The 14,803-nt window shown below is 37.0% G+C and overlaps 1 protein-coding gene across 1 annotated transcript in view; it reads right to left on the bottom strand.

The window, feature by feature from the left end:
• LAMA2 (laminin subunit alpha 2) overlaps positions 1-14,803 on the bottom strand; it is a 485,095-nt gene that overhangs the window by 183,160 nt on the left and 287,132 nt on the right. Inside the window, exons 19-20 of the mRNA XM_079780407.1 lie at positions 8,113-8,324; positions 3,804-3,910 (exon numbers count right to left, since the gene is read on the bottom strand). Coding sequence (XP_079636533.1) covers positions 3,804-3,910; positions 8,113-8,324 — 319 coding nt within the window. The remainder of the gene's footprint in view (positions 1-3,803; positions 3,911-8,112; positions 8,325-14,803) is intronic.

Raw genomic sequence — 14,803 nt, 5'->3', positions numbered from 1 at the left:
GTAAAATTTCAAAAAGCAGAATACAAAATTATATATACACTGTGATTCTAATTACATACCTAAAATGACATACCTACCACTCAGATATACACAAATGGAAAGATATATATATATAAAAGACTAAAACATAATATAGTAAAATAGTTTTTAAAAATATCTGAATTATATTTGCATTTGTTTTTATTTTCTAAATATTCTTCACTTAGAAATCTGAATTGTAAAGATAGTACTTTATATTCATCTTTATTTCCTAAATATTTCTTTACTTAGCATACTTACATATACACTGAGTGGCCAGATTATTATGATCTCTGAATGCATGCATAATCTGGCCACTAAGTGTATATCCTATATAATAAAAGGCTAATATGCAAATTGTCCCCTTGACCAGGAGTTAAACCAGCAGGCAGGCTGTCCAACCGCCCATGTCCCCTCCCCCTGGCCAGGCTGGCCAGACCCCACCCATGCACGAATTCATGCACCGGTTGGCTAGATTATTATGTGTTCAGAGATCATAATAATCTGGCCACTCAGTGTATATATACATACACACACACATATATACATGTATACACACATATATTTAATAAAAAAATTAATAAAATATTAAAAAGCTTACAAATAATATTATTATTTAAAATTTCCCAAGTTGATCATGAAAAGAAATTTATAAGAAGACATGTCTCTACCATATTTTTCTAGTGTTTAAATTATGCAGTTTTAAAGGCTAAGTTATACCAAAATAAATACCGCCAACTTTCAGTAACACAATTTTAACAAGTTTGCTGTTCAAATAGTATTTCAGAGACTAGGGAAAACCCCTGATGTAAACAAATTTAAGGAGCAAACATCCCTAGTCGGTAATGGAAATTAATGAGGTGAAACAATGTGGGAGAGAGTGTCAGTCAGTTTCACTGGGAAGTTTGTTGCGCTCCCATAAGTTATTCTTACTTAGGGTAATAATAACAACTAGAACTTATATAGCGTGCTTACAGTATGCCAAGCACTGTTCTAAAGTCCTCTATAAATAGCAATTCATTTAATCTTCAAGATAATCCTGTGAGATAAATATTATCACTTTTTTACAGGGTAGTGAAACCAAGGCAGAGAAAAGTCAAGTTATTTGCCCAAGGTTACCAGCTCACCAATGGAGCAGTCAGGATCCCAATCAGCCAGCCTGCCTTCAGAGCTGGTGCTCCTAACTCAGGCATCCTGCCACGGAGAACAGACGCCGCTTTATACAGCTGTGCCGTGAGATTTGTAGGAAAAGGACATGAACGAGGGTTGCATTTCTGCTAATTTTATATACTGGAGACATTTCGATCAGTTAGTGCTTCTTTCTTTTACTTAATGCATGCTTTCTTTTTTTTTAATTTAAAAACATGATCTCTTTTAAAGATTTCTTCATTTTAATAACAATAGTATTAACAATATCTAACATTTACAAAGAATTCTCCGTATGTGTCCGTCCTTTATGCACTCATGACTTTATGTTCTTTATGTTCTCGTGACTACCCTGAAACAGGCATAGGGGTGTCTCAACAGAGCTTCCTGCAAGAGAGCCTGCCATGAGGAGTGTCGCTGAGGGACAGCCTGCAGCCTCCACAGGAGGAGCTCACCGCAGGTATCGCTTCGTCTAGTCAATAACTGATGACCTTTCTGTGCAAACCAGGAGTCCCCTAACGAGCAAATTTTGCTTCAGCATTTCCCATTGGCTTGGCCAAGAATTTGGGATTTGGGCAGAATGCACCGAATGAGGCTTTTCTTCCTATTCTTTCCTCCCCTCTCTCCTTTCTCACAGTCAGACCTGCACTGCAGCAGAAGGCTCCCTGCATACTATACTCCCTCCCCTGTCATCCTTCATGGGCGTTTTTTTTTTGTAGTAAGTCTCTTTGCGCTTGCCTCTTGGAAAACCCAAACAGATGCAAACCCTGAAGTGGGTCCTACTAGAGAGGAAGAAGCTGAATTATGGAAGATTTAAGGAACTGTTTTATTGCTAGGAAGTGGTGAAGCTGAGATTTGATCTGAGGCGGTCTGAAAGGAGAACCAGTTTTCTTAAAATGTCAATAGGAGCCATCCCTTTGCTTCCTTACTTTGTAGTACATTCTCACTTTCTTCTGTTCCCGACCCTCAGCTCTCCCACAGGCTCCGATTCTACACTGGCAAGCCTCATCGTCCCCTGCTACTCTGCAGACTGGCTGCGGGCCTAGCTTTCCCTCCTTCCTTCCTCCCAACATTTGTTTTATTTTGCCTTATGAGAATGAGTCCCATCTTTTGTAAGAGAGAATACGCTTCCATACTTTGCGTATGTTGTGCATGTACAATGTGTTTCTTGTGTTTGTTGTATCCTGAAGCAAAATTATGGTGTGGATATGTAATCAAATCATTCATTATGCTGAAATTGGCAGGTCAATGAGCTGAATTTTCTTGGGCAAGTTACTTTCTTTGCTAGATTTCCCTTTATTTGTTCATTCATAGAAATGAGTTTGCTCCAAATGATACCTGAGGACATTCCCACTTCTAAGATTTAAGGTTCCCACACATATTTTCTCTGTTTTCTACACATCCATGGTTAATCAAAACTTTATTAACCTATGAACTTGAATATACTTTTGGAAACATGGATAGCTGTTTTTAAAAGGCAAGGCAAAAACTGTCCAGTTTTTGCATTTGCAATTTGCACACTTAGCAACCATTTTTTTTGGTAAAATGGCATCAGGGATTGTCAGCCGCAGCACACGGAACACAACATGCCACGCCAGAGCCATGCAGCACCGCTGGGATTACCCGAGCCGCGGGCCAGTAGGCTCCCCGAGGGCAGCCTCTGGAGCTGCTGGGACCCCATCTCTGGGGAGACCCCAGCACCGGTTGCGTTCTTCGTGGATGCTCCTTCTGTCGGTGCACCTGCCTGCCCAGGTTGCACTGTTTCCCTGCGAAGCCTGATTTACAGACACATTTTCCTGTCATATCACACTGTGGTGACAGAGAGCCAGTGGGGTTGCAGTCACATAACACACAGAATCGTTTCTCAGGGTCCCACCACATATTGGACTTTAAAAGCCAAAAGGAAAAGAAAAACAAACAAAAGTAAGAGCATACAATATCATTCAGGAGATAGAAACAGGTGACATTTTCAAGCTTCCTACAGAAAGGTCAGTTTGATGACATCTGAGAAGTGCTTGCTCCTATTTAACAATTGTTAGCACCATAAATATATATTTATGTGAGAGATGGTGCAAACCCACCTGCTCTCACAGAGGGATCTCAAGGTCTTTCCCTACTGAAGGGGGGGGGGGGGGGGGCAATGGGTTCAGAACTGAGAGCAAGAGATTTTTATTATTGTTTCACTTTAGCCAAAGGGTGTATCCAAAAACTACCTCGATGAGCTTCTCTACTGAAAACATTTAAGTAAAGTGCTCATTGGAACTGACATCTAAATAAATGATGGAACTGCAACAAGGAGTTTGCTAAAAGCAAATGGTATGATACATTTTATTCTGCCAACAAGGTAAAGGCAAAGGAAAGATATTTTTGTCTCCGTAGACTGGAGAGTAAACTTCTGTTATCTGATTCAGAAACATCTGAAGTGTAGTAAATATTACACAAAACCAAGGAAATACGGGTTGAAGGTCAAATGCTAGTGTACAGCAAATTTTGTCCTATTTTGAGAAACCATTTCAGTGATCCCAGTAATTTCACATGTCGAATTAGATAATCCTGAACCTTTCTTTTAATATACTAAGATGTGCATCATCAAAAGCTAATGAGACTTTTCAAGGAGGAAGTAAGCTCCTACTCCTTACCTTGCATTCATCACACCGCCGGCCCTGCACATTGGGTCTGCATTCACACTGTCCTGTCTGAGTGTGGCAAACCTCAGAGAAGGAGCCATTGGTATTACAGCGACAAGCTGAAAAGAAAAGAGAGATCAGTCACTGGGAAATACTAAGGAAGTGTTGGACATAGAAATCGGGACTCAAAAGAACTCTTGGCCCAGAAAGAAACTCACTATAGACTGGTTCATTTGCCTCTCAGCATAACCATTATTGCTTGTCTCATTTCGGTTTTTATAAGTGAATTTCTAGTATCACATGAGCTCACTCATCTAGGGGAAATGATGAACAACATAGACTGATGAACAAGAACAGCATCGATCAGACTGTCAGACCTCAGAGGGAAAGTAGGGGAGGGTGGGGATAAGGGAGATAGATCAACCAAAGGACTTGTGTGCTTGCATACGAGCCTAACCAGTGATCATGGACAACAGGGGGGTGGGAGCATGCGTGGGGAGGAGTTTGGGATGGGAATGGGGGGGGGGGATGAGGACAAATATGTGATACCTTAATCAATAAAGTAATTTAAAAAATAAAAAAAATTTAAAAAGCTTTGTAATAGTTTTAATAGGCTTATTGAATAATAATATCCCCAAGATAGTAGTATTGACAACTAACTTTTTAGAATAGAATGTTTTCTGACTTGCTAGATCAGTGGTGGGGGATGTCCAGCCTGAGGGCTGCGTAAGGCCCACAGAATCATTTGGTCCGGCCTTGCCAAGGCATTAGGGATGAGTTAATTAAATGTTACCAAATATAGCAGGCTAAATTTTAAGTTGATAATTTTGTATGGCCCATGAATCATGTTATAAATATCCATATGGCCCTTGGCAGAAAAAAGGTTCTCCACCTCTGTGCTAGATGAACTATTAGGCTTTATGTCATTTGATCCTTACAACTCTACAAACTGTAGGATCAAGTTGGACAAAGCTTTAGCACAGTACCTGGCACACCAATATGCTACTGAAATATTAATATCATCATGACTATTCCAATGTTGAGAATGAAGATATTGAAATTCAAAGAAGCCATAACTCGTACAAGGCCACGGTTGGTAGGTGATATAACTGAGTCCAGAACCTCAGTCCCCTAACTCCAGGTGAATGTTATTTCCATCACTTCTTCAGCTCTTTCACTTCTTTATAGATGCATTGGCGTAACATTTAAAATATTATAATCCCCATTTTAAGTAATGCATATTAACTATTGAACTAAAATATTTTTTGAGAAATTATCAAAATTAATAGCACCCATGGTATAATATTAATGCCATTATTAGTCGAGCAACATTACTTTTTTAAATTTAATAATTATTTACTACGTGCCTGTTTTTTGTTAAGCTCAAAACATGAGTTTGAGGGGAAATTTTATATATATAAAATATATATACTCACACACATATATACCTTTAAGATTAGAAAGTATGTAAGATAAAAACATTGTTTCAAGTGTACTAAGAATATAGCATTACAATTTTCAGGAAGAACTTTTACTTTACAACTTACATACTATCTCCGAAGATAGAAAATATATTTGGTTTAAGTAATTATTTGTCATTTCTGTGTTATGAAGTTGTCTGATATCATCCTGAACCATATATCAGTTTAAAAAGTAAGTGGTCTTTTTACAAATGCAACCGTAATTATTGGCTCACTCTAACTCTATGAGTATATTTTCAATGGTATATACAATTTCATTGATACCAGAATAAAAAAAATATATAAGGGGGAGATGATATGGGAATTTAGATTATTCATAAATGGTTTTGTAAAGTTTTACATAATATTTCATGTTTCTGGATACCTTGATCTGAGCACAGCTTATAAATGCATTATAAATAGCTACTCCATCAGCGTATGTTATTATTCTGTTCATCTGGCTCCAGATTCTACTTAGTTTTATTGCTTTTCTAAAAACTGTTTGATTTTTCTTCCAGTAGTTTGGCCTTCAGTGTCTGCCAACTTGATAGCAATTGAGTGGGTGTTGAGGACCCAGCCCCATCTGCAGCCAGTCACTTTCCTTGGGACATTGTCCAAGGATGGTCTATATTTGGGGTATGAGGAAAGGCTGAAAAAGTATTTTCTTTAACTATTCATTTCATTTGAACACTAGAATTATTGTACAAACTTTTAATATCTTTATGTATGTTTCTTATGTATATTATACAGAAATGTTTTTAAAATCTGAAATAATTAAGAATTTAGAAGCCACTTTTCCTTATAGTGGGAGTATAAGATTAAATTTACCATAAATTAAAGTCATTCTGAAAATAATGTAAGCAATGTAGAATTTTTAAGTGGCATTTTTAAATGAAATGTATGGTCTTAATGTCATTCTTAATTAATGATAATTGTTGTCAACTTAAAAATAACAAAAGCAGGGTAAAAAAATTAAGTGGCATTTTTAAAGAAATGCATGACACAAACACTATAGATTAATTTGAAAAGCAAAATATATTTCTTTGGAGTGGTGTACTTTCCGTGAAGAAATTTAGAGGCAAGTGAATAATGCTTTATTGTGAATTTTATTCTCTTGAGGGTTTACCACCTATGCAGAGAAAAGCTATTGTATCTGTGAAAAATTATTCCCAAAATAGATAATAGAGTTTTAATCTTAATGACATGCCAAGAAGCATTAAAAACCCTAATCATGTCTATTGCTCATGGCAAGTAATATAAAAATTGGTGATGATTCACAAATGTTTTCATACCATATTCTTGTATGTGTTCTTAAGGTTTTACGCCACCAACCCCTGATTTACCACAATAAAATGAGTGAAATAATTTCCTCAAAATTTTTGGAGGAGTTTATTGGAAAATAGTAAAAAAGGTCATTAAATGATTAATACAGCCCTAAAATGAACACTCCACAGAACTCACGACCACCACAGCACTACTACGGAAGGAGCTACCATGTGTGAGCATGCCAGATCCCAGGCAGTTCACTGGATACTTTCTGTGGGGTAGGTCCTTCAGTCCCCACAGAAAATTGTGACCCTTTATGTAAATGATGAAACTGAGTCTCAGTGAGGTGAAATGTCTTGCCCAAGATCACACAGCTAGAAAGTGCAGATCCTAGATGATGTGTTCGAATGGACAAATTTCTTAAAAGCTCCCGATTATTTTGCAAATATACCATAAGCCCACAGTGTTTAAAAGCCCTCCAGAGCTGTTGGAAAATCTGCTTTAAAAATCATTAATTGACAGATGAAACTAATAGATGTCATTGTCCCAGAGTGATTTGTTTTTGATTCAACAAATTGCCATTTTCAAGTGACAAAAAACTGACACTCATCTTACAAATCTATGAGGAGAAAGACACCGCTCTTATTGAAATGGGTGTTTACAGCATAGACAATAACAGACTTGATTTCCAGTGGTTTCTATATTTTTGCAGTTCCTGGGAGCCACTGAATGATTGGAAGAGTCTCTTGTTACATAGTGCAACTGGCAGAATTAAATTGTTGGGCTGATATTTGTTCTGCTTGAGGATTCTGACAACAGATGAAGCTGATGATGGCAGTGCAAACCACTCAAGGGCTAATATGGACTAACATTCCATTTCACTCTCCACAAGATCTCCCTTGCATTTATATTAGCACTAATATAAAGCATTGGCAAATTCTCTGCAACACTATAACAGAACTAAGAAGGGAAAGATGAGGGAGGGATATACTGACCATTATGAATGAGGCCCTACAATAGCTACTTTTGTGGAAAGATAACAGTAAGCATTCTATGAATAGTCCTAAGGTGAAGGTTAATCATTTAACAATTACAAATGACAGTGTGCAAAAATATTGGCAGGATTTTTCAACTATGATGAAATGCAAGAATGTAAAGTTCACACATGAAAGGAATACAGATTCACACCTACTGATAGATACTAATTCAATAATGTGGGCAGATACATTTATTTCAAGAAAATAATTAGATCTGAGATAAATCAATAAAGGCTAAATAGGTCCCCCAACTTATTTTTCAAGATTTTCTTTTCTGCTATGGACATACATTATTTTAGAATATTTGTCCCACATGTAAACAGAAATATTTGCATCATTTGAAAAACAATGGCACTTCAACAATGCATTAATTTTCCAGTGATTTACTCTATTAGTAAGAAAATATTTTAGGATATGCAGACTCTGTGTATAGGTTGTGCGTCTATCATAGATGTATTACACATAATTTCCTACTCTCCAATCTCACTCAAGAACTCATCAGCTACTCTGAGGTGCAATGCATCAATTCTGTCAGGGGCATCGATAGTTCAAACTTACGCTGACAGTTCCTTGCATCAACTGCGTCTCCAAAATATCCATCAGCACAGTGCTCACAGTACCGGCCTGTTGTACCTGGCTTACATATCAGACAGGCGCCAGACAAGCTGTCACAGCTGCCAGGGATGGAGAAGTCAAGGTTGTCATTGCATTGGCATGGCTGACATGATCCTCCAGCTACAGAAGGTTGTCCAAAATAGCCTTCTGCACACCTAAGGCAAAAGAATTCATCAGTGAGTATTTGGGAGGAATTAGTGAAACCCATCAGGGTAATACTTACTACATATTTTCCACGCTATCCCTCTCTCAGGATACATTTTCTTTTTAAGTGTTCCTTTTCTCAAATGCAAGATGATTAAAAGTGTTTTTCCACAACTGTAGTGTAGATACAAGATGAAATTCTGCCAGCCCCACTAGTAATTAGATTTCAGCAAGGGAAAAAAAAATCTTGTTACTGGCACTGAAGACGAGACCAAAGCATAATAAGAAATCTGCTCCTGGCATTTTAGAGGAATCCACGTCCATGTTGGAAAGCCTTTGTAATACAACATGTTATATCTATCTACTCCAATTGGTTGTTTCCTGTACAAATATGTAAGGTTCATATTTTTTGGCTTTTGTTGAAGCAAGAGCTTTTTATGAGAAAACAGGCTTATAAGGAAATTCAGTAGTGAGAATTCCAAAATTTATTAAATAGAAAACTATAACTCTAAAGGGTCTCTTTATTATTTGGGTGGAAGCTATGGGTATCTTTACATTAACAATAGGTTTGTATGTGTTTGCATACCCAAACAGAGGCAGATTTTCATTGAAGAGTCTTTACTGAGAAGTACATGTGCTTATACTAGTACAATGTTAACATGCTGAAAGATGATGCATAACTGTGCCACAACTCGTATTAGCAAACTCTAGTTTTTAAAAAAGGACTAATAACTATTTTAGATATTATTGGAAAAACAAGTTTATTTATTTATGAGGCATGGCAGAGATTTTAAAAATTATAGTATAAAATTATCCTTTCTCCCTATGTTATATTTAAAAATGCTACTTCATGCTACAGATGCACAAATACATCTTTATAGGAAGCACCTATTTATATTCTGCTCTGTCTTCTCTTTCAATTACATTTGCTCTTGCTTCCTATTAAGCCACACTTGCCAAAAGAGAAGCAAAACAGTGTATCTGAAATATTACAGTCAGGTTAGCTCTGTTATCTGCACTGTGTTAGCAACATAAAATGACTTTTTCAACAAAGTTCAAAATTGAAGGGGAACAAAAACCATGTGGGAGAATATAATTTCTATAGTACACTACTATTATTCGCATCTACTCACAGATGTGTAAGTAATTGTGTAGAGAAATGCTCTCTACCAGTCAAAGAAGAAATAGTTTAAATCCAGTATATCATAGGAGGATACTTTAATAACATCACAATTATGGTGCAAAGTCATTAATTCAGTCCAAGTTTTCTAGAACACATATTGATGCAATAAGTCTTGCAGAATTAACCTTTTATCATAATTTTTTAAATGATATTAATTTTAAAAATTATATTTATAAAAATTTTATAAATCATTTTATATAATTATGTATAAATATTGCTTGGAAAAACATTGCCACCCACAAATATAATTGCTAATTAATAGTTTTTTGTAAAATGTGAACTAATGTTTGAGTGCTTAACATTCTCCCACAATCCCTTCAGGGTGGTATTTGACAAACATAATAGGACAATCCTTTTGAATTTTAACCCAATTCTTCTTGCCTTACTTGATATTCAGAGCTTATGATCACGCCCAAATGTATCTCATTTTGTTTACCATTAAGAGAGTGACTTTGCTTCTCTAGAATAACGACTTTTCAATGATCATTATCACAGTCAACAAAAACCCATTATTTTCGGCTCACTTTCCTCAAAATGACTTACTGCCCTCAGGAGAGATGGTGTTCTATAACAAGATCTGGAAATTTTTCTCAACACAGATACCAATTAATAAGTCTACAATTCTCCCACAATAAACACACACACACACACACACACACACACACACACACACACACACACAAAACACACCTCAGTCCATGAGAAAATTAGAGTAACTGAAGAAGTATCAAACTTTTTTTTTATTGTAGAACATATACTTACTGATTATACATGATAGATAATCCATATGTCACATTATTGAAAGTGTGCATTCAAGTTTTATTACTGATGGATATGTATATGGGTTTCTATACATAGAATAGTATTCTTAGATACTTATAAAAATGTTTCAATAGAATTAAAAAGTGATTCTAGGGTCAGTGAAAACAATACTGTTAACCATATAGCTTTTATTAATACAGTGCTGTATAGTCTGATTAAATAGGACTCATTTAATAAAAATTGGTGTAAATCACAGTCCATTGTACCTTTCCAAATTCTTATTCTTAGAATTTCACCCTACCAACATTACTTGTAATTAAAAATCTGAAGTCCTCTCATTTTCATATGCAAGACAGAATGAGGATTTTTTTAAAAAAACAAAGAGCTTATTGAATTTCTTGCTAGAGAGGAACACCTTGACATAACAAAGTCACTGTTCCATTCCATATTTGCTAACTTTTTTCAAATAAAATTGCAGTATTTTAGAGACACTTTAAATATAAATGATACTCCAGATAACACATGCAGTTATATAATGACTTAGAAGCAATATAGAGGAAGAGAGACCAAGATAGAAACATGAGATAGAATAGAGACAGAGATGGAGATGGAGATGAAGATTAGAGAAAGAGATAGAAATAGAGATAGAGATAGAGATAGAGATAGAGATAGAGATAGAGATAGAGATAGAGATAGAGATAGAAAGACTGGCAGAGGTGGATAGAGATAACAGTGAGAAGAAGAAAGCAACATTGGTGAGACTGTTATCTCACTCTACTCCATCATTTCTTCAACAACTTCTGGCTAAAATTGCGGCATATGTTTCCATTATATATGAACTGAAAAGAATGCTTAAATCTCCCTAAGCAAATTAGAAAAGCTCTTACTCCCCCCCCACTCCTGTCCTTCCTCAAACATCTTCTGTGCACTATTACATAATACTAATATAAATAAGGCACAGTCTTTGTACTGTGAAGAAGAAAGACATACTTAAAAATGTAGCACTGAATGTCTAGAGATAAGCAAACACTGTTTTGCAAGCATAGAAAAGAGCAACCAACTCATACTAAGATTAATTAAGGACGCTTTTAGGAAGACAGAGCTGAATTTTAAGAGTTGAACAGGCAGAGGGAACAGAATTGGCAAAGGCACAGAGGAGGGTGGCGGAAATATAAATGGCTGTGCAATATTTCTGTAGTTTACCTGCTTATATGGTGCCTTTCTACAAATTAGAAAAAATGGTTTTCTCTGGGCATATGCAAAAAAGGGAGGAAATAATGGGCACAGCGAGAAGGGGGCACATTGGATTTGATCCCCTAATCCAGGGGTCCTCAAACTTTTTAAACAGGGGCCAGTTCACTGTCCCTCAGACCATTGGAGGGCCGGACTATAGTTTTAAAAAAACTATGAACACATTCCTATGCACACTGCACATATCTTATTTTGAAGTAAAAAAACAAAACGGCAAAAACACCCGCCTGTGGCCCGCGGGCCGTAGTTTGAGGACGCCTGCAATCTGTCCATTGGTTGAGTCCTTTTGTGCAATGTGCAAACTGTGAAACTACATACGCAGCCCTTTGAAACCTCACATGGAGCCATAGCTTTGCTAATAGTACTACCAAGTAAGTATAAGTGTCCCTCTTCCCTTATTTCTGCGACTTTTTTCTCAAGGGCATCCAGGACTCAGGGGCTCAAGCAGACTGAAACACGAGTAGAATCTCACCAGCATGGTGATCAGATGACAGTTAGCCTTGATTCAGACTCAGGCATTTCTGAAGCAGAGAACAGCTAACTGGAATTTGGGACTTAAAAAACAAAAAAGAACTTTTTTGACATTGAATATGAATCATGTGGATAAATTGTCCGTGAATTTTCAAAATATGAAGCAATTAGATTCAAATAACTTCTGCATTCTTAGTAGCAACTGTGAAATTAATCTTAAATTTGACCTCTCTCTTCACTTAGTGAGGAGTTATTCAAAGTTGGCCAGGTAGGGAGGGGCCAGGGTTTAAAGGGTCTGTGCATCTCATTAATTTCTCTTGATGCTCCAACACTCATCCCTTTTTGCCTTGCTTTTCAATTTTTTTCCTCTTGTCCAGATGATAAAAGACTAGAATCTTAGCAAAGTGCCATGATAAATACCTCATCCCTGACTCTCTTCTTATTTGTTTAAAACATTCCCCAGAAGAAAGCAGTGATATACATATTAATCTTCACTCGAGGTTATTTTTTACATTGATTTTTAGAGAGAGAGGGAAGGAGGGAGGAGGCTGGGAAGAGAGAGACATCAACATGAGAGACACACATTGGTTGATTGGTTACCTCCCGCAGGAGCCCCAGATGGGGGTCAGGGATGGAACCTGCAATTGAGGTACATGCCCATGACTGGGAATTGAACCCACAACTCTTGGGCCCCAGACTGATGCTCTAACCATGAATCAAACCAGCCAGGGCAAAGTAGTGATATCTTAAAGTATCGGTGCTTTGGCCTCAAGCGAGTCTCCTAAAACTCTAACTAGAGTTCTACATGTAACAGACTTGCAATTACTATTTTGGCATATCTTGTTTTGCTATCCTCCTTTCCGTGAGTTTTCTTCATTCTCTCATTTCAAATAGCAAAGGTCATCTTGTGCTACATGACAGAGTGAAGGGATCTGATAGTCAAGAAAGCAGCCCATTTAGGGATCTTCTGGACTCCAGGCTCTGAAAGTCACAATTTTTATGAATGTGGCACCTTCTCCTGAAATTCAACCCCAAAGAGAAAATGAGATGGACATGCAAAGGCAGATGGAGAAGTAGTGATGAGAGCAGAGGTGTTGGTGAGTCCCAGTGTGGAATGAACGCAGCAGAATGAATCCTGTGCCCCCTGTGTGGTGTGAAAAGATACACAGAGATATTAGACCCAAAGGGAAAGGTAATCAAGAGGACATGGAAAAGGAAGAGGTCAGCAGAAACACACTCGGATGAGTTACTCGGGACTGCTTTGGGCCTTCATATGTTTATTACCTAAAATATGCACATAGTCACACATGTGCAAGCATGCTCACACACTCAAGCACTCAGCCTTTTGGTATATAGAACCTGGGTTCAAGCCCGGAAGTGGAGAGGAGAGGGGGAAAAACTCATTTTTTTAAAAATTGATATCTAACTTACATATAACATTGTATAACTTTAAAGCTCTCACAGCTCCCACCTATGGCTAATTAAGTATCGAACTGAAAATAAATTGAGGTAAAGAATGTAAAGTTGTAATTCCTGTACACCTGAGCATTCTTGCAATATGATAAAAGCAGGGACTGGATGGTCACTTAAGACTCTAAATGTTGAGTTCAACAAATTGAACAGATTTCCTCGCTCCAGACATGTCAGAACCTTTAACATGTTAATAAGTATTTCCCAAGATTACATGATCACAGAATTCTATTCCTAGAACATCTATGGTTTGGGGAACACTGCCTTGGTTTTCCAGTGCTGATATTATGTAGATGATGTGCATAACCTGATTGCAGCAATCACTTACAGAATAGTTTTAATGACAAGTTTTTTTATTATCTCCTCCTTTCCCTAACCCTTATTCCCCTCCCTTCCACTGAAGCCTACATATCTCAGAAAATGTTTCTCCTAAACATTTATGGACCCAACTAAGGGACTTTCTGGCTTATATAAATACAGAGAAATGATAAACCCTGAACATTCTTGGAAAACCCTAATCCAAATTCTTGCTAGAAAATCATACCTCTATATAATATAGGATAATTTTTTTTTACTGGAAAACTTGAATTGGAGATAAGACATGCCATTTGATAAGTTGCATATGTGTGTTTCCATCTTTAATCAGATTAATAAAGATTTCATATAGGAAATCATGCTTTTTGTCAAGAATTTCTCTCCTTGGTGATTTTTATTATTCAGATTGGAATTCTCTCCAGAATCCATTCGACCACTCTCACCAAAGTTAAAGCTCTGAGTTGCTTGCGGGCAAGGATTGTACTATGCATCTGTTTATATTCTCTGTCCAGCCCTGTGCCTAGCACATGGTAGTTGCTAAACAAATGTTTATTAAACAAAATGTAATATTTTAAATGATAGATGGTTCAAAAACTAGTATCTAACATAGAACACACAGAACATGAAGCAAAGCAACATTAGAGACTATGCTCATCTATGTACGTGGATTTAATGGCTTTGTATGACAGAGCAGCTGCCATTGTCCAGTTGCTAAAATAATAATAATAAAGGTTGCCTGTCATCAGCTGAAGTGTGTGTGTGTTGAGGGGGGGGGGACGGGACATCAGGCATTTGATGTAAATCTGTCTTGGAAATGGTATGTTTTGCTATTATCATAAGTGATATACACGTGTCCTCTTATTTTAAACACAATTAAAGACCTTCCATTTCTCGATGGCAAATAAATCCTTCTTACTTCAGTTCTGTTATTCCATTACTCATTTACAGACACTGCCATAGTCACAAATAGTACTTGTTGCTGCTAGGAACTGTCATTGGCACTTTGCCCATGGACTGCTAGCTGCCAGCTCAATGCTC

Source organism: Cnephaeus nilssonii, assembly GCF_951640355.1.
Source record: "Cnephaeus nilssonii genome assembly, chromosome: 9".
NCBI lineage: Eukaryota > Metazoa > Chordata > Mammalia > Chiroptera > Vespertilionidae > Cnephaeus > Cnephaeus nilssonii.
This window is presented reverse-complemented; position numbering and strand designations above follow the sequence as displayed.